Raw genomic sequence first — 20862 nt, 5'->3', positions numbered from 1 at the left:
TCCAGCACCAAGGATTCTGTGATCAGAGGTGGTGATGGAAGGGCCTGAAACCCAAACCTTGGTGGTACAGCTTCATTTTTATAGTGATCTGGAAGAAAGAGCCTCAGGTTGTCCCAGTGGAGGAAAAGGAACACTTTCCCTGCAGGATTAAGGGAAGCAAGGACACAAAACCTGCTTTTTGGTGGTGGTGTCATTGCAGTGAGCCCCACCCTGTTGCTGTCAGGTTTTAGGCACCGTGTGGTGATGTTGGTGACTTGGTGACAAGTCCTGGTGCTCAGCCAGACACCTGCACAGCAGCCTGGATCCTTCTCCTGCAGGAACATTTATGGACTCTCAGCCATTCCTTGCAGAATGCTGCACTTCACAAACTCCTCCTTGAGGGGGAAAAAGAATAAAAAAAAAAGAAAGAAAAGAGAAGAAGGAAAAGCTGGCCTATATTTATATCATTCCTTTCCCTGGAGCTATTTTTTGGGGGGTTGTTTCTCCAAGCAGGTCCCTGTGATCCCTCTCCCACCTCCATCACCCACCAAAGGCTGGGGACAGACCATGTCCAGCCTGCTGCTGGTGGGATTGGGAGTGGAAAGGAGCAGTGCCTGAGGCTTGGGTCATGAATTAATAATTGCTGTGTGCTGGGGGAGGCCGGGGAAGTTGCCTGGCAGAGCGCTATCAATCACTCAGTGACCAGAACTTCCAGTAATTAGTGTATTTTATGGGCCTGTGCTTCAGTGACTCGGAAGCACATATGCTCCACTCCCAGCTAAACTTAGCCAGAGTAATATTCCAGGATGATTTATCCGCCTGCTGCACTGGGATGTAACCCTATCTTAGGTGAAGATTGTGAACTAAGCTGCAATAAAGTGGAAGTTTAGGTACAGTTTGCACGGGTTGAGACCTCGATGGATCATTGTTGCTCAGCAATTGCTCCTAGGCTGCCGTGGGCAGGGAAATAAATAATCCGGTTCTCCACCCCAGGCTGAGGGGACAATGAAAGGGTGACATCGGCTGTGGGCGTTCAGAACGTGTGTTTTGTGTTTCAGGTTATTTAATGTATGTAACAGGGTATGTTAGTGGTGGTTTTGTGTGTGTGTGAGGGTGGAGAGAACCTGGCACAGAAGCTGTGGCTGTCCCTGAGTCCTTGGAATGTCCCAGGCCAGGTTGGACAGGGCTTGGAGCAGCCTGGGATGGTGGAAGGTGTCCCTGCCCATGGTGGGATGGATTAGAGCGTCTTTAAAAGGTCCTTTCCCACCAAGATTCCATCACTCGATGTATTGTTTCCTATTCTTCCTCTGTAGTGGTTTCTGCTTTTGAAGAGTCAGAAAGATGAGGAAGTTTCCCTGCCTTTCCCCGTGACTGAGTTTCCTGTGCTGGCAGAGGAGCCTCGCTCCAGCAGAGATGGAGAGGAGCAGAAGCTGAGCTGCATTTCCACCAGCACAGCCACATTGAACCCAGTTCTCCCTTGTTAGACTGAATTTAAACCGAGCAGGAAGCCTCTGTGCTCCAACCAGGAATCAAACCAAACCCTCGTGGAGCATTTGTGGAGGTTTTGCTCCTGACAATTTCCCTGCAGAGCCCTGGCCCACCTTTGTCCCTCTGGAAAAGGCGTTTCCAGCCCCAGCTCACCTCTGAAGCTGCAGCAGTAAAAAGCCTGGTAATATCCAGGATTTGTGAGCAGGCAGAAATGTGCCATTTAACCCTGATTGTCTGCAGCCTTGAGCTGGCAGTGCATTTTGCTGTAGTTCATATTTAAAAGAAGTCAAAGTGAAACTAATTATCTTTAATTAAAGGCGAATTAAGCTTTGATTTTTAATATCTTTTTTTAAAAAAAAAAAAAAACATCGAGACGGAGCTGGAACTCATCTGCTCAAGCCAAGGAATGTCCCAAAGGTTATTAGGGCGTTTTTCTGGTGGTGGTAATAACCTTCCCCCCTCCCAGGCCTGGCCACCAACAACAAATCTGTCACTTCATCCGTCTCCGTTGCCGCTCCTGCCCCTCCGCAGGGGTCGCAGATTCCACAAGTTATCAGCTAATGGCCTTATACATTAAAAATTGAAGCTTTCCTCACTCCCAGGCCTTGCAAGGCTTTGTTCTTAAGCCCCAGACACTTTGGAGTGCAGCTGCAAACTATAGGCAGAAGATTAAATTAATTTGTAACTCTTTTTTTTTTTTTTTTTTTTTTCTTTTCTCTTTTTTTTTTTTTTTTTTTTTTTTTGGTCAGGGCCCTGCATTAGTAAATCCTGCACATTTAATTGAAACCCTACTTCAAGATGCTTTGTGTTTCCCTTCCTCTTTGTTGGCAGTTTAACCTCAGAAGCACTTTAACTCTTGCTAAATTGCTGTTATATCCTTTTGGATTTTTTATGTTATTTTTTTTTAAAAAAAAAAAAAACCAACCCTCAGCAATAAGAGGACGAGCGAAATTGATATTAGGAGGAGAAGAAAAACCTTGGAGTAGTTTTTTTGAGGTATTTAATATTTATTAAGGTCCATACCCCGCAGAGTTTCAGGTGATTTGAAGCCCATCTATCTGGGAATGCACAAATTGGTGTTGGAATGAAATTCCACCTGGGGAATTTTTGTGTTATCCAGTAGTTAAGTCTGCTTTGGAAAGTTGGAGAGCGGCTGCTGCTTCCCCCAGAAAAATGAGGCTTTAACTGGCGGCGCACAATCTGAAACGCAAAAGCCTGGGATGGAAATTTAATTGTGCAAAATGTGCACGAGGTAATTAAGAAGAAATTCTCCAACATTTCAGCCCATAAAGTCCTCCTTCAGCTCCGTCACCGGCGATATTGCCGGCGCTTATTTTCAATTTGCAGTTATGCTGAGGAACATGGAATGGGCCTGAATTAAGAATAAAAGTGTAACTGTAAATTAAAAAACAACTTGCACAACAACAGCGACAGTAATCTAAGTGGGGAACTTTATTGCCTGAGTGTCCTAAAAATATGTTTTGAACTTCCTTCCCTCAGCCACTTTCCAAAGAGGATCCAGACAGAGCTGCTGCTGTCGTTTTATTCACAACGTGCAGCAGTGAGCTGGAGGAAGTGATTTGTCAGGGGTTGATTTCTGGATTTCCCTTTCCAGCTCTGATTGTTTCAACAAGTGATTTGAATTTTTGGGGGTTCATTTAAGTGTGTTTGAGAAAGTGATTTGTCAGGGGTTGATTTCTGGATTTCCCTTTCCAGCTCTGATTGTTTCAACAAGTGATTTGAATTTTTTGGGTGTTCATTTGAATGTGTTTGAGGAAGTGATTTATTTGTAAGGGTTGATTTCTGGATTTCCCTTTCCAGCTCTGAAATGGCAGATTGCATCGTTTCAACAAGTGATTTGAATTTTTTGGGGGGTTCATTTAAGTGTGTTTGAGGAGACAGGTTTTAGTTGCTTTCCAGCCCTACTTGTGGTGCTTAGTCTAGGAGTTCTTCCTGAATCAACACTTAATAATTTGAATTTTGGGGGTTTTTTTAATCAAAGTTTTTGTGTAAACACACCCTGTGTGCCTGTTATTTCATCATCTGAGGTTATTTCTCAGTTTACCCAGTATTGGTTTGGAATCTGATGGTGTATTTCACCCATCCATCCTCTGCCCAGGCCTTGGGGAAGGCTTTTTCTCAGGACACAACCTCCCTGAGCCGCTTTCTCTGCTCTCCTGGGCTGCTTCTAGGGATGAAAAAGTAATTGTTTTTAAAAACCACACCCCAAAAATCTCCTCCATGTGGCTGCTCCGAGGTGAAATGGAGTGAGAAAGGGTTTTCCTGGCATAATTCCTGCTGAGTGATCTCTTTCTTATTTTTGTCTCCACACCATTCTGCCATTGCAATTCACTGGGCTTTTGAAAATGAGGGGTTTTTGTGTTCTTGTGTTGGAAAAGAGCTCAAGATCATCGAGTCCAACCATTAGGAAGGGATCCTTGGGGAAATGGGAACCAGCTCCCTGAATTTCAGTCACTTCCTCCTCCATATCCAGACACAAAGCACTGATCAGTTCCCAAACCCAAATAATTTCAACTGAAATATTTTATTTTTGTTAAAATACCTTAAAAGAGTTGCAAGTCCAGGGGTTTCATCTTTGAAATGCAGAGAAATTTTGGACAGAGTGTTGTTCATTCGGTAGTTTTTGGTTTTTCCCTCCTGCACTGGGCTTGTTCCTCATGTTTCTGTGACTTCCTTGAGACAAATGATAACTTGAAATTCCCTTTAGTGAATATCTCATCTGTTTGTTGTTTGGCCTTTTGTTGTTTTGTTTTGGTTTTTTTTTTTTTAATCTCCCTTTAACTGTGACACTTTTTACAAATCTAAATCTACACCCAGAGGTCACTGGTTGGCTGAACTTAAACCGTTTTACTTAGTAAATTTAATTAAGAAAATACAGTGCAACTCATAAGCAAATGAGGTTTTTTCCTAGTTTTAAAGCAAACCACCCTCTCGAGTGCTGATTGCCTCGCTCGACCCCTGGTGATACAGAAACAGGCAAAATTAAAAAGGACATTAAAGCTTCATTAAATCTGAAACACATTTAGTACAGTGACATATCTGCAGGCTATTTCGGGGGAAGATTACAGACTCTTTGCTAAGTTTCTTAATTTATAATACCTTGACAATCTTGCGGGGAGGGAATGTGAGCAGATGGATGCAGGGGTGGTGCAGGGGATGCAGAAGTGGCACTGCAGGAGCTGGCCCTGTGTTTGCAGCTCTCAGCTTCGCTGGGAACCGGTTTCTTTTATAACCAGCCCCAAAAAGAACTTGTTGCTGGTGCATTTTGGGGTGTTTCAGTGCTCATACTTACATTTGGCTCTCTCCTCAATCATTCTGGTGCCTCAGAGGCCCTGCTGGAGCCTGGAGTGGTCAGTGGGAGTGGAAATGCTTTGTTTGGGGTCATCACTGTTTGCCTTGTTGGGAATGATATTATTTCCAGAAGGAAAGGAAGGGTGCAGCAGAAGGATGCTCTGTGCACAGGACCATCATTCTCCGCTCGCTCTGTCTGGGGTTTTTCACTGGGAAAAAGGCAGAACTTAGTGGGAACTGCTGGGAGTTTGTGGGTTTGTTTCCAGGCTGGCACAGCTCCTCAGGAGCTGGGATGTCTGGCTGGGACAGGAGGGTGATGCTCCCCCAAAGAGGAGAAAGAAGGTGGTAAAGGTTGTTTTAGTAGCCCCTGGTCCACAGCAGAAAATGAAGGGTCTTTTGTTTAACTCTGTGGCAGAATTTTCATTGAATGGTTGATTCTGAGCATCACATTGGCCATGGGAGTGAGCCCAGTGACTTTCCTGAGGTGGGAACAATCAGGGAATTCCTGGGATGCTTTGGGGTGGAAGGGACCTTCAAAATCATCAGGGCAGGGACACCTTCCACCATCCCAGGCTGCTCCAAGCCTCCTCCAGCCTGGCCTTGGGCATTCCAGGGATCCAGGGGCAGCCACAGCTTCTCTGGGCACCCTGTGCCAGAGCTGCCCACCCTCCTAGGGAACAATTCCTGCCCAAATTCCCACCCAAATCTCCCCTTTCCCACTCTGAGGCCGTTCCCTGGGTCCTGTCCCTCTCCAGTTCTCCGGGAGCCCCTCTAGGGCCTGGAAGAGCTCTGAGGATTCCCTGGATCCTCCTCCTCTCCAGGTGACCATTCCCAGCTCTCCCAGCCCAGCTCCAGAGGAATTCCAGCCCCGGGAGCAGCTCCAGGGCTGACTCTGGACGAGAGTTTTGAAGTCAATCTTGTGAAAGCTTCATTTAGCAGCAGCCCCCCAGAGAAATGGTTTCATCTCTCTCTCACTGGGCCCTGCTCTGGGTTTGTGGATCTGGCAGAAGTTCTGTGCTTTTGCTTTCCCAGGCCAAAGGCTGCACTCTGCTGGGGTTGGAGAGCAGCTGGAATTGCAGGGAGAGCAGCTGGAATTGCAGGGAGAGCCCCAGTTCTGCCTCCTTCCCGAGCTGCTGAGGCTCAGGGGTGCCTGGTGCTCCCTCCCCACCTCACTGCAGGTCTGTGTGCTGTCCTCAGGAGAGGTCTGGGCTGCCAGCAGGCTGAAATTTCACCTGGGGCAGCTGCAATCTGGCCAGGTCAGGGCTCAGGTGTCAGTGCTGGGAGTGCCTTTGCCCTGCTCCGGGGTTTGTCCCTTGGCCTGGGTGACACGGAGCCCTCGGCACTGCTCTTGGCTCAGGACACATTCCGTTTGGTGGGAATAAAAGGAGTTTATCCATCTCCTAGGTTTTCCTCTCTGGAGCTGGCGGCAGGAGGATGCTCAGAGGTGGAGTGGAGTGTGGGGAAGCTCTGGTGTGACACAGCCAGGAGGACAGAGTAAAGCTGCTCTGGGTCAGCTCAGGGTGTGCCAGAGGAAGTTTAGTTCATTTATCAGGGAAAATTTCGTCATGGAGAGGGTTATCAAGCACTGGCACAGCTGGTGGACTGACATTCCTGCAGGGATTGAGCAGCTCTGTGCATGTGGCACTTGGGGACGTGGTCAGTGGTGGCCTTGAGGTGCTGGTGGTGTTGGATTCCATGGTCTGAGAGGGCTTTTCTAAAATATTCCATGATTCTAACCCTGAAAACTTCACTGGAGAGTCAACAGATTAACTCCACATGGCTGTGTTCTGCTGGAATTGTTTCCCAGGTTTCCCCCCGAGTGGGAGAACCTGCCTGGTGCAGAAAATTTCTCTTGGAACATTTATCGGTTACGGCTAATAGAATATTTTTAGACAACATCCGTAAAAACCTTGATTTGGAGACTACTCTGTAATGCCTGAATTGACTTATAAAACAGCAGGGGCAGCAAAGGCAGTCAGATATCCTGGAAAAAGGGGATCTGGAGGGAGGATGAGGTTTCTCCGTGGGCTCTCTCATCCCACTCAGGTTTGTCACCAGCAGGGACACACCAAGCTCAGCTCTGTAACCCAGTTTTTACCCTGAGCCAGTTAAAAGGCAGGACTCGGGGAGTTGAGAGCTGCCTGCTCATCACAGCTAATTATCAGCGAAGGGCAGTGCCTTGGCCTCCCTCCTGAGGCTGAACTGGTTTCAATTCCACTCCTGGGCGCCTTGGCCATCAAATGGTGTCACTGGAGAAACGCAGAAATCCTGGAGGGGTGGTGGTTTGTCAGGGACCCCCTCTAAATACAGCTCCCTGTGCTTTGGAATCCCTTCTTTGCCATTTTTTCCAGTTCTTCAGTCAGGAGAGTTGAGAATTTTTCCTTCTTGAGGGAAATGTGCCCAAATTTGGGCAGCAAATGTTGACACTGAGGGAGAAAAAAGGAGAAATTTTCTGGGAAATCCCAGGAAAAACGAGAGGTGATGGTTGTGAGGGACCCATTCTAAATACAGCTCTTTGTGGTTTGGAATCCCTTCTTGGCCATTTCCCCATTTCCACAATGGTGAGAATGGAGAACTTTTCTCTCTTGAGGGAAATGTGCCCAAATTTGGGCACCAAATATTGGCACTGAGGGAGACAAAAGGAGACATTTTCTGGGAAATCCCAGGAAAAACGAGGGGTGGTGGTTGTGAGGGACCCATTCTAAATACAGCTCTTTGTGGTTTGGAATCCCTTTTTTGCCTTTTCCCCATTTCCACAATGGTGAGAATGGAGAACTTTTCTCTCTTGAGGGAAATGTGCCCAAATTTGGGCACCAAACTGGCAAAAACTTGGCATTGAGGGAGACAAAAGGAGAAATTTTCTGGAGAAACCCAGAAATTTTGGGGAAAACGAGAGGTGATGGTTATGAAGGACCCATTCTAAACACAGCTCTTTGTGGTTTAGAATCCCTTTTTTGCCATTTCCCCAGTTCTTCAGTCAGGAGAGTTGAGAGCTTTTCTCTCTTGAGGGAAATGTGCCCAAATTTGGGCACCAAACTGGCAAAAACTTGGCACTGAGGGAGACAAAAGGAGAAATTTTCTGGGAAATCCCAAGAAAAACAAGAGTTGATGGTTATGAAGGACCCATTCTAAATACAGCTCTTTGTGTTTTAGAATCCCTTTTTTTTTTTTTTTTTTTTTTTTTTTTTTTTTTTTTTTTTTTTTTTTTTTGTTGCCATTCCCCCAATTCCTGCCATGGTGAGAGTTGAGAAGCTTTTTCTCTCTTGAAGGAAATGTGCCCTCCATGCAAATCTCTATAACTAGACAAATATTATTTCCTTTCCCAGCTTGCTCTTGGGAGGTTTCCATATCCTCAGGTAAGATTGTTCATTACTGCTGTTTGCCACTGTGACATTCATTCCTATGTATGAAGGTGCAGAGAGCAATCGTGAACATTTGAGCCACATACAAATAAATCTGTCCTGTTAAATTGAAAAGTGGGAGCTGGAAGGAGTCATTTAGAAGTCTCTATTGATTTTTTTTTTTTTTTTGGCCTCCCCCCCTTCTTTTTGCTCTTCTTTAAACTCTACATTTTCTTTCAGTGAAGACAATGAAAATTATGATGATGGGATTATTTTTGTTGGTAGATTAAAAAATAATCCAGACTTCACAACATTTTTTTTTAAGGAAGCAGAAAGGTGTGTCTGCTCCTTTTCTTCTAATTCAATTTTTAATTCCAATTTGGAATAATGGTACGATTTTCTGTAATCTCCACAAAAAACAAAATGTGAATGCAATACTTAAAGCAGCTTCAGATTCTTCCTTTTAAGAGCACCTAATATTAGTATTAAATGTAAATAAATCCTGGTATTTTCGAAGTTTCCACCTGAAGCTGCTGGTAAAACTCTTTCCATCTCTAGTGGCAGTGGTTGGCTGGATGCTGAGCTCTGCATCACCACGGAATATTTGACTTTTTGACACTGAAAAACCCCACGAAACCCTGAACAAAACAAACCCAGAACTGGCCTCTGACGATTGCTTGAAATTCTCATCTCGAGATGGATGTTAGAATTCACAGGAACAAACTGTTCAGCAGTTCCTCCAATTATTCTTTCCGGGGGAGAGGGAGGAAAAAGAAAAAAAAAAAAAAAAAAGTGAAGTGTCCAGGGACTAAAATGAATTATTTGAATGTGGGTTTGTTTTTTTTTTTTTTAATGTTTTCATATGTTTTATGAAGACTGTTCTCTGCATCTTGGTCTCTACAGCTCCAGCAGTGCCTGGAGGCATGTCTGATTTAAAGGTGGTGTTGGTCTGTGCTCTTTAAGCATCTATTAACTTGCTATTATTATGCAAATAACTGTTGTAATACACATACTAATTTATGCATGGTTAGATTATGCAGATGCCTCACAAACATGGTTATTGAATAATAGGCTGGGACTCATTCCCTCTCCCATTTTTAGAAGCTGTTCTAAGCAAATTCTCCTGACACTTTTACGGACTTGCGAAGGTTTTGCCTGGCTGGAAATATTCTGATTTTTTTCACTTTTGTTGTTGTTGTTTTGTTTTCCTCTGCAAAATGTTGGCTGACACCACGAACAGAATAGGCTTGGAATATTTTTATCTGGGATTTTAAATGTGGGTTTGGAGGAGAGGATTGGAAAAGAAACTCTTGTGTTGGAAGTGCGGGTCTCGGCGGTCGCCTAAAACCCAAAGCAATGAGGGGTTTGAAATAAATTTTATGTATTTATTTGAAATAAACCTCATGGACCTGTCAGAGCACAGGGCAGGGAGGTTGGAACGTGGACATTCCACGTGGTTCCAGGCAAAATTGTCTCCCTGAGCTGGGAGAGAACCACGATGGCCAAGTTTAAGGATGGTTTTTTTTGCTGTTCTAATTAAAAAGCGGATCGGGTTTGTAAAAGAATATTTGGCAAGGCAGCAGCCCATGAAATTGTATATATTTTTTAATGCAAAACAGCCGAGGAGGTGAAACTTTAAAATGTGGCTATTAAGCTTTTCAAGCAGCTGCTTTTCAGAGGGGGTTTTATGTGGATTTATGTATTTTGAGGCGTGCGCTGGGCAGAGGAGAACCCCTTAGAAACCTTCTTTGATTAGGGGGATAATGAATTCGGGGTTTTTTTTTTTTTAAATCTCTTTATTTTCTTAGAGAGGGCCTGATCCTGCTCATTCCTTGAGTTCATTCCTCCTCACTTCAGAGGGGTTATTCAGGGAATGAAGTTAATCACGTGTGTGCTTCCCAATTTATCCCTAAAAACCTCGAAGTCGCTTCCCTGTGGAAATGGAGAGTGTGGCCACGTGGGTGAGACAACACCTGAAATTTCCTCTCAATGGATGTTTGTCTCCAGCTGCAGCTGCACAAAAACATTTTTTTTTTCTCCTTTCTTTATTTTTGAGACACAGACAAATGGCGTGTGTAAAATTCAGTTTAAATGAAGAAGATTTATAGGGGGGGAATCACTGCAGCGTGGAAATTCAGGACATCCTGGGAAACCAAAGGATGATTATTTCATTTTTATTCTGGTGTTTTAATGGCAGGACTTCCCCCTTCTCATCCCCCACGTCTTTTATAAGTATTTATCTGATCAGCGTTTATTTTGCTGATTTATTAATCGTCATTTAATCTTTACAATTAAGTCTTATTTTGAAAGCACTTAAGCACGTGAGCAACTGCTGTGTCAGTAAAGTTCCTTATGGCTGTGTTTAGAGTTAATATGTAATTATGAACTCCAATTTTTATTTTTTTTTTGTCCCAACATACAGAATATAATCCTCATAATCAGCATCTAACAGCAAAAAGGAACGATCTGAGCAGGGAAATAACAAACAGTGATGCTCAGAACCGCCATTTCCACTCCAAAAACTTTGCACTTCAGCCTGAAAACTGAGTTAAAAATCTGAATTTTTGGTGCATTTCGTTGTTTTGGTGTTGGTTTTCCTCTCGTGGTCGTGGGATGTGTTTTTGTGAGATGCAGAAGTCCCTTTGGAGGCAGGAGGGAGCGATGCTGGAGGATTTTCCACGGGCACAAACCAAAGGGTTTAAGGGCAAATTCACCCTGGATTTCTTTGCACGACTCTAATAATTAATAAGAATGGTGCCTGTGCTCCCAAATACTCCTGAATAAACTTATTTTGTACATCAATATTAAAAAAAAAAAAGAAAGGAAACCCCTTTTCCAAGGGTGCTGGTCCATAACCCACCCAGTTTTTCAGGGATCTGAGGAAGACACGCAAGGAAAATAAGTTTTAAATTTTCCCTTTAAAAGTTTCACCTCAATTTACATGATTTTGATTGACCCCCAAAAAAGAGGCTCAGATACCCCAAAAAAGGCCACGGCACCTCGAATATCTAATTAAATTTGAGGTTGGAACCACAAAAATCCCAACAAACCTTCCAGGGAATCCCGGAGGTTCAGCCTCAGAATAAAACCACGACGGGGGCAAGGGTTTGTTTAATGATAATGCAATTTAGGAGAAATAAAAGAATTTTAAACATTCTCAGCTTGTGTAGGGAAACTTTCTACAAAGCTGAGTGTTCAAAGGGCAGCACATCCATTAGGGAAATGTTCCTTTGGCACTCAGCTGCAGGACCACCACCACTGTATTTAAGAGACTTTTACATTCAGAAAAATACAATCCCGGCCATCTCTTAATCGATTAGATAAAAATGACCTGATGTTTTTTTTTTAATTTTTTTTTTTTTTAAAAGAAAAAGCACCAAAAAAATTTCCCATCCCTCATTCTCCCACCCCATGCTCCTGCTGCTGCCCCCCCAAATCTGAGCAAATACTGCCCCTGGTATTGTAAAGCTTTGAATGTTTTCACACCCCATTAATTTATTACTTCTCTTGCCTCATCTTTAGGAAAAAAAAAAAAATTCCCTTTTTTTTAAATTTTTTTTCCTCCTTTCCCTCTTTTTTTTTTTTTTCTTTTTTTTTTTTGGTGTTAAATTCCGACTCCCCGCTGCTACAGCGATTTTCATCTTGTTGTTAATTTTCCCTGCTCCATATGGAGCTCCAGACATTTCACCTGGAGGCTGTACTAGATTTTGCTGTAGCGATCGCACTTCCGGAGGCCAAAACTGTCATTTAAGGTTCCTGCTGCATCTGTCTACGCCAGGCTTGGGGTTTTTTTTTTTTTTTTATTATTATTATTATTATTTATTTTATTTTTTTTTTCATTTTTTTTTTCCTTGGCACCGAGAGAGTGTGAATAACAAATTGGATGCACCTGAGATTCGGATGATTAGTGTGTTTTGTGGAGCTGGGAGGACTTGTGAGCAGATCTCTGTAGGGATGGGGAGGGCTAAAGAGCCACCCCCAGGGGTGAATCCTCCTTTTTTCCATACAGGAGGGGGGGGAAAAAAAAAAAAAGGAGAAAATAAAATTTAAAATAAATAAAAATAATAAAAAACACCCCAAACCAGGAGCATCCCGGCACCAAATATTTCATCCTGCCTTGTCATTGATTAGAAAAGAGCCTTTAATTTCATTTCACCCCATGTTGTGATTAATTTGCATTCTTTGTCAGAAGTTAATGGAGTTTTTTATGGTTTGCTCTGAAATCCTTGAAGACGTCGGAGTTGATCTGATGTTTATACAACCGCCAGCGGAATTTTTTTGCTGGGTGATTGATGGAGAGCTTGATGTTATTCCAAACGGCTTTTTAAGCTGTTCTTAAGAATTATTTGAATAAAATGCGAGCAAGATATTGTTATAACGGCGGAGATTATCTGTTAAAAATCTGTTTCAAATAAAGAACATGATAAGTAGGGGGAAAAAAAGAGATCAAAAAGACAGGAGGGATGATGGACGCGGGAGATGGTGTTTGTAAAAATAGATCAGCCAGGGATTCAAATAACTTACTTCAAAAATGCAGTGGGGAGCAAGAGACCTTAATTTAAGGCTCTTTTTTTTTATATATATATTACAAAGTTTATTTGTGCAGCAGGAGAAATAAAGGGAATAAAAATTAAGGGAAGAATTTAGTCATAGTTGGATTTTACCCATGATTTTTGGGGGGTTTTTTTGGTTTGGTTTTTTTTTTTTTTCCCCTCTCAGCTTTTTCCCAGCGCTCAAAGTGAGAGAGACAAGGCTGTCAGAGCTGGTAGTCCAACAAAATGATGACAATATTCGTGGTCTTAAGGAAAGAGAAATCCCAGAGCAGAAGTGAATAAGGGGGAATTTCACAGCCCAGGAAAAAGCGCTGGCTGCGGACCTGAGAAAACATCACAGAAAGGAGGGGGAAAAAAATAAAAATAAAAATAAAAATGAAATAAAACAACCCACCCTCCGTGAAAAACAAACCAGCTTTTTGCTCCTCCTGGCAGGGGAAAGGTTTGTACTTTTTTTCCCAGATTGGCAGCGTTTGAAAAGCCTCGGAGAGACAATGCGGAACATTCCGGGCTGCTGCTCCGGGGGGACTGGGGACAATGGGGCTCCTTCCTGCAGCAGGACAGCCCTTTCTAAAATTATTCTTCTTCTCATAATTCTTACTGGGATTCTTTTCTTTCTGAGCCCAAAGCTGAGCGGGGTTTCGCAGGATTTCATTTTTCTCCCTTTGGGGTTTTTTTATTTTTTTCTCTCCTCGGCAAATTCTGCCCTCGCCGCGATTTCTGCGAGTGAGATTTAAATTCTGGGTCTGAGAGCTCCCGTGTCACCTTCTCCACGGAAAACCGGATTTATTTGCTGTATCTTAGTTGGTTAAATAATTGCCTGGCTTGAAAATGAAGTTGCTGCTTTCTGCTCCCTGCATTAGCACGGTCTGAGGTTCTTTTTGTTCTCTGCGATCCATACTATTGACCAAACCCGGCCTGGTTTCATTTCAATTGGAAGCAGCTTGTCAAAAGGGGGAGGAAAAAAAAAAAATTAGTTAAAGTTGGGGATGTGAAATAACCCATTTTCGTGTTGTTTTTTTTTTTTTTTTTTTCCCCATTGGCAGAAGCATCCTTTAAGCATTCATTTCTTTGGGGAGGATAAATTGAGGGTTGTTTTACAGCGTGTTTCCTGGTAAGGGAAGGGATGTTTTGTCTTCCAGATCTATCATTACATGGAACCATTTAAAAGACATTAAACACTGTTCAAATGCTAATGCCAAAGGAGTGAATGAAATTGTTGGGTAATATCTTAAATATGATCGATTTCTGCAAATCTTTTCGGCTTTTATAATATATTCCAGAAATCACTGGCAATATTTGAAGTCATCTGCTATTGTTTTAAACTCTTCCTAATTTCTTAGCTTAGGTTGCACATAGATCATTCCTGATAATTTACTTCAGATACTTTTTTGCTTGATTTATTTTTTTTTTCTCTCCATAGCCAGAAATAAGTTTGAACTTGAATTTGATTTGCCTGTTCGAAACTTGCTGTAAAATTTGAATTTAATTTGTTTTTTTCCAGAGGTGCTTTCGTGTTTGAAAAATGGAGAGATTTTAGAAATTTTTTTCAATGGATCTGTTAGGAATCTGAAATATAAGAAGAAAAAATTCTTTTTATTTATCTTAACCTTCCTGATTTTTTTTTTTTAATGTAAAATTGATGTTTAAGTAACACGGCCGTGTGTGGAAATGGAGGTAACCAGTAAAATTTTATAGCAAGTTTTAATATAAGGATTTTATAACAAGTTTTAATAGGATCTTAGGATGTTTTAACAATGGCTTATTGGCTTGGGATCTTGAAAGGATGGTGTGGGGTTTTTCAATCTCCAATCCTAAGAATTCCAGGCAGTCTGAGGGAGCAGGGCTGGATCACTCTGATTTGGTCCAGGATTTCTTCTGCCTCGTGGGGAAACGAGATGGGCTTCAAGGTCCTCTCCCACCCCAACCATCCCAGCTTCCCAGGAAATCCTGAAATGCCCAAAAACGAGATGTTTTTGCAGCTTTAGGAGGATCTCCAGCACGAGTTGGGTCGATGGGAGATGTCCCTGGAGGAAGGAAGCTCCTGTCCCAGTTCACGCTGCTGCCAGTGGAGGATTTGTCTGAACGGGACCTTAAACCTGGGACTGGAGTTTCCCTTGGGCAGGGAGGCTGCAGAACCTTGGGGTTGGAGACCCATCAGGGAATATTGGATTGACTGGAATTTTATCACCGTCAAAGACAGCTTTGGGTTTGGAAGGAACCTTCAAATGGTGTCATGTCGGGGGGTTTCCTCACCCGAGCTTTAGGTGGTTTAAAGTCGAGGACTTTAAAGTCAAGCCCTCTAAAAAGCCCCGAGTCGCGTCCGTGTAAGAAAGCAGAGTCCTCAAGGTCTGTTTTCAGGTTTCTCGTGGTGTTTATTATTTGGTATCTCAGAATTTTCTCTGCTCCCAGCCGAGGTCTGGACAGCAGCTGGGACACGAGGGGACTGCCCCCCAGGTGGGATGTTCCCTAACATTTATACAGATTATTACGTACTAGTTATTTACTATTTTGTGCCAATGCCCAGTGCCCACACCAGAAGTGACATTTCTACTTCGGTCCAATCCACTCTAACTACTTTGTGCCATCACCACCCCAAAAACTGGAGGACGAGGAAGAAGGAGAAGTATATAAGGTACCACCCAAATTCCACCATCTTGTCCCCATTTACTTCTATTCTATAAACCCTAAAACTATTAAATTCTGCATCATCTACTGTGCTAGACTACAATTTTCACATCCTGGAAGTTTGTAATTACTTCTGCAATGTTGGAAGCTTTTCCCATGGATTAAAATCAAACCCGGTGTCTCCCTGGGCTCTGTGCCAAGGTCTCTGAGCCCCCTGGACCGTCTCCACACCCCGCTGTCCAGGGCTCAAACTCCTTTCCTCAGGTCCCAGGCCATCCAAGGGGATGTCCTGGACTCCAACAGTGTCATTCCACCCCCTGCCGTGGGCAGGGACATCTTCCCCCATCCCAGGGAGCTCCAGCCTGGCCTTGGACATTCCAGGGCCCCTGGAGCAGCACTCAGAACAGGTTCTGCCGGCCAGAGGAGGAGCAGGGTCCTCCCAGGAGCTGGAGATGACCAGAGACAAGCCCAGGGCTCTGTTCCCTGGGCAGGGCTCAGTCTGGAGCTGTGGTTCTCAGCAGTCGCTGCTCCTCAGGGTTTGTGGGGCTCCTCTGGAGAAGGGCACAGCCATCCCAGTGTCTGGGCTGTGCCAGAGCACGAGGAATGTCCTCCACAGGAGTGGGGTCATCTCAGCACCTCCAGCCCCAGGTGAGGAGTGAATCGTTTTGAGGTCTGGGGAGGTGTTTCCCTCATCTCCAAAGCCTCCGTTCTTCTGCCAATCCCATGGAAATTTGGGGTGGATTCCTGAGAGTGCAGCACAACCCTCCGAGGGCAGTGACACAGGAGAAGGTGGTGGTGCAAAACTCCCCTCATGAACCCAAATCTCTGTTCCTCTGGGTTGCTCCCTTCCAGCTCTCCCTGGGACTGCGACATCTGCAGTGATCACAGCTGATTTTGCAGCTCCTCAGATAAAAATCCAATTTTTTAAATTTTTTTTTTTTTAAGATGGCTCAAGAAGTGAAAGATTTCATCAATCAACATTTTACCTGTTTATTTCTGAGCCAAAAGGGACTTAGTGCAGGGGTGTCCTCAGGAGCAGGGACAATCCTGATGGAAATTCATCTGCTGCTCTTCAACCCTGCTGGAGGCTCTCAGCTCCTCAGATTTGTCCCTCTGCTTTATTCCTGGCAGGGTTTTTTGTGCTGCAGGGTGTGAGGAATGAACAGAGTGCATGGATGGATGAGGGGTGGTGGTTGTGATGAACCTTGCTCTGTTTCCAAGCTGCAGATCCCAGTTCTTTTGGTCTCCTCGTGGGATTTCTGAGTGTTTGGGTTCTCCTGGATGTTCCCACAGCTCCCTGGGAATGCCCAGGTTGAGACCCAGGGATCACCTCCAGTGGTTCAGCCTGTCCTTCCTGGAGATCCCACCACGGTGTTTGGGGGGGTTTTGGGGGATTTGGACTTTGTTGGATCCCTCAGAGGATTCCATGATTTTCTTCTTGCTTAGTTGTGCTCATTTCCCCTCTTCCACGTTGTCCAAAAAGTTCCTCTCTGTTGTCATTTGGGTGACCCAAAGCAAGATCCAGGTGGGACAAACCCCAATTCTTTATCTGGTGCCTCTTTGACCATTCTTTGTTCTCCTCACCCACTTTTTGTGGTGCTGGGAACCTTCAGACATGCTTTGGGGTGATGATGGTTGGACTCAGTGATGATCTTTTCCAACTTAAATCATTCCAAGATTTTCAACAGCAATTTGCTAAATTTGGGTGTTTGTATTTTTTTTTTTTTTTCCTTGTCCCTCCTCCTGCTGACCAAGGGATTTGTTGTCAGGGTGTTCTGGTCCTGCTCTGGTGTGGAATTTACACCTGGGAGGAGTTATTGTCACCACAATCCTTCCAGCAGTGTGGAGCTTTCCGTGCCCACGTTGTTGAATTGTGTTTCTAAACTCTGGTAAAGAGATTTCTCACAGAAGTGGCTGCAGTTCAATGGTGGATGAAATAATCTCTTTATATAAATTTGTTTGGAGACCTCGGGGAAAAGCAGCATAATATAATTGTAAGAATATATTTAATATTAAGGTTGTTGTGAATCGTCTATTTTTTTTTCTTTATTTCGAAATAATTTTTTTTTTAATGTTTTGTGACAGTGATTGAAGTTTGCCATTTGCAAAATCCCCAGATGGGGATGGAGAAGGGTGTTTAGAGTATCAGGAACAAATTAGGGGGGTCGTTCTCACTGCTTTGGTGCTTTGACTTCTTGCAGAAGTGTCAGCAATTGCAATTCTGCAAGAAATTGTAAATTATATCTGAAGACCATCCTTTAATTCCACAGGAATTGTGGAGAAGCCCCCCCATGGAAACCAGAATATTCAGATATTCCTTTACCTTTTATATCAAGGCACAGATAAAGCTTTTGTCAGTAGGACACAACATTAGTTTTTTGCTCCTAAAACTCAACCCTCATTTGTACAGATGAAAAATAACTTCCATCTACTTTTAAAATCCACGGGAAAATAAATGCTGCCGTGTGAAGCCTCCCTTAAAAATCATAACTGTATGATTTGTTGGTAGATGGGTTTTTCTATTAAAGAAAAAAAAAAAAAAAACCCAACTACCAGGAGCTTGAAAAGCAGTATATATGTAAAGAGAAAATTTGTTAACTGCGATGGGAAGATCTAACCCTGGGTCACCCGCAAATCTCTCAAACAAGAGCTCCAGGGCAAGTCCTAATTCCAGGGAGTAAAAGGGAAAATTAAAGCTGGAGCTGGTGACTCCTCCAAGTTACCCGGGGTGGATTCATTTGAGTTTCCTTGATTGTGCTGGTGCCTGGGATGGGAGAGGGATGGGAGAGGGATGGGAGAGGTCTCCTCAGCCCCTTCCCAGCCCCAGGATCTCCATGGAGACAGAGGAATAACCTCGTGGTCCAGCAGAAGTTGCCTTTTTATAACCAGAGGCATTCATTAAATAGGAGATGGAGCAGGAGACAAACTTTGGCTTTTTTTTTTAACCAACCTTGAGGGGGGAGTTAAAAAAAAAAAACCCAAACAAACAAAAAAGCTCTTTTGGAGATTGTCTTTTATGGGGTGGCTTGTCTAGATTCCACTGGTATTCCAGAAATACTGATGATGAGTTTATTAAATGAGGTTTATTCATCATTTATGCCATTTCTGCACATCATACCCTGTCACATGCAGCAGGTAAACCCACAGAAAATGCAGTGCAGGTTCAAAAACACCAGGCAGCAGAGCGAATTCTGCAGACTCAGACTGTTGCAGATACTTTTGGGAAGGCTGGAAAAGCTCCTGGGCAGGAGGAGCTGCTGATGGGCAGGGCTCAGAGAGGTTCTGGGGTGGCTCAGGGAGAGTCTTGGTGCTGAGAGGCTGAAAGTGACTCTGCTGAGGGGGAATAATGGTCCTGGGGTCTTGGAATGGTTTGGTTGGGAAAGGATCTGAAAGTTCAGCTTTAAAGTTTTTAACCCCTTCCACCATTTCAGGCTGCTCCGAGCCCTGTCCAGCCTGGCCTTGGACATTCCAGGGATCCAGGGGCAGCCTCTGGGAATTCCAGCCCAGCCCCTCATCACCCTCCCAGGCAGGAATTCCTTCCCAATATCCATCTAAACCTCCCCTTTTCCACTCTGAAGCCATTCCCTGTGTCCTGTCCCTTGTCCCCAGTCCCTCTCCAGCTCTCCTGGAGCCCCTTTAGCCCCTGGAAGGAGCTCTGAGGATTCCCTGGATCCTTCTCCTCTCCAGGTGAACATTCCCAGTTCTCCCAGAGGGGCTCCAGAGGAATCCCAGCCCTGGGAGCAGCTCCATGGATCCTCTGGAATTGCCCCAGCAGCTCCATGACCTCCTGGAGCTGGGTGGTCCCAGAGCTGGACACGGGATGTTCCACCAACTCATCAAATGGTTCCTTCACACTCCCAAAACGTCTCCTGCTTTTCTTTTTTATTATTATTATCATTGTCTTCCTTTCACTCCGGGGTTTCTCGTGTCACTGTTTCACATTTCACTGTTGAAAATTCTTCCTGGCAAACACCACGATCTCCTCACAAGTTTTTTAAGGGGAGGAACACCCCAACTTTTACAGCTTTTGAGCTTCAACCTCCGCCCTGGGATCCCTCCAGAGGAACCTGCCTCTGCAAACCTCTTATCTCCCAGTAAGGCACAAAACCTCGGCATCACGGGAGGGGCTGAGGCAAAAAAACGAGGGCACATTTTATTTTAAAACAGTTGTTAATGCTCAGTTAAAGCTGCTGCTCCTCTTCTCCCTGAACTGTGGGCAGGAGGAGAAGCCCCCGGCCGTAAAGTTGTCGGCGCTCCTTGGCTTTGGTTTATGGTCTTTGAAGCTGCCCCAAGAATTGAGAGCTGGGAAAAAAGGTAAACACCGTGGTTTTAGCAGTGAAAAATCTGTCTAATATAAATACAGCAAAGTTCAGCCCCTGCTCCCGAGTTGAAAAATACGGCTGCAGCTTTGTGTTGGAGGGAAGGGAGGAGGAGCAGAGCCTCAGCAGCGATTTATCCCAGGCAGGGAGAAGAGGTAATCCATCTAACTGGGGGAGTCTCGGTGGCATTGCGGAGAGGAGAGAGCACAGGAGCTTTATTTAATTGAGAAAATGAATCAATTACAATGATGTTGCATCATCAGATGCGAGGGGGAAGCGGCGGCGACGTCGTTACACGGGGTAACAGTGTTAAAAAGTAATTGAGTGTCTTAAGCGGTTTGAATCAATTCCAGGTAGCGGCACCAGCTACCTTAATGCAAAATTTATGAAGATGATCTCCAAATAATTTGTTGCCATCAGAATTGTGTAATAAAGGCTGGTAACGACGTGTGTGGGAGCCAGGGCCACGGCTGGGCCGGGCTCCGGAGGAGCCTCCGGTGTCACGGGGAGAATTCCCTAACACTTGGATTTGTGTGGCTTGATTTTTCATTAGGAAGGCTGAGTGCTTTTATTAGAAATGATATTTTAAATCTTGCCCTGGAATTGGATGTAATCATCCCCGTGTTGGGGCCGCTCCGTGTGACCCCACCTCCGTTCCTTTCCCTGACAAGAGCGATTTTTTTTTTTCCAGGAAGGAAATGTGACTGATGATCTGTTTGGATAGAAACTGTTCCTGTGCTCTAATGTAAAGAAGCTCCAAATCATCCCTATTGAATAAGCTCGGTCTATTTTGTCATTTAACATCTGGAAGTGAAGTAGAGGGAGGGAAAAAAAAAAAAAAAAAAGGTTTTATGGCCACGGAATATTTTGCTTATTAGCAAAACCAGCAGATTTATTCTTTTGGATTGTAATAGATGGAGATTGACCATTAAAAAATATAATGGGCTGCTTCTGCCTATTTATTTTATTGTATTTCCCTCCTTGGAAAAAAAACAGAATTATACTCAAGAACTTGAGGTTTGAGGTGTAGAACACCAGCTATTTCCTTGGTGCTGGTCTTCCCCCTCCCCTCTGTTCCATTTTACTGCTGGAAGAGTGTTCCTGGAGGATCCTGCCCCTGCCTGGGGCTGGGCAAAGAGCTTCCAAAGCTGCTGGGAGCTCACAGCCTTCATCATCCCAGCACCAGGAGAGGGGCAGTGTGGAATGGAAGGGGCCAGGCAAGAAATGGGGATAGAAAATGAC

At 44.2% G+C, this 20862-nt stretch overlaps 1 protein-coding gene across 1 annotated transcript in view; it reads left to right on the top strand.

The window, feature by feature from the left end:
• Positions 1-20862, top strand: part of MAP2K5 (mitogen-activated protein kinase kinase 5) — a 131950-nt gene that overhangs the window by 72059 nt on the left and 39029 nt on the right. Inside the window, exon 17 of the mRNA XM_066328064.1 lies at positions 8106-8135. Within this exon, the coding sequence (XP_066184161.1) occupies positions 8106-8135 (30 nt within the window). The remainder of the gene's footprint in view (positions 1-8105; positions 8136-20862) is intronic.

The sequence above is a fragment of the Sylvia atricapilla genome, chromosome 13, assembly GCF_009819655.1.
Source record: "Sylvia atricapilla isolate bSylAtr1 chromosome 13, bSylAtr1.pri, whole genome shotgun sequence".
NCBI lineage: Eukaryota > Metazoa > Chordata > Aves > Passeriformes > Sylviidae > Sylvia > Sylvia atricapilla.
This window is presented reverse-complemented; position numbering and strand designations above follow the sequence as displayed.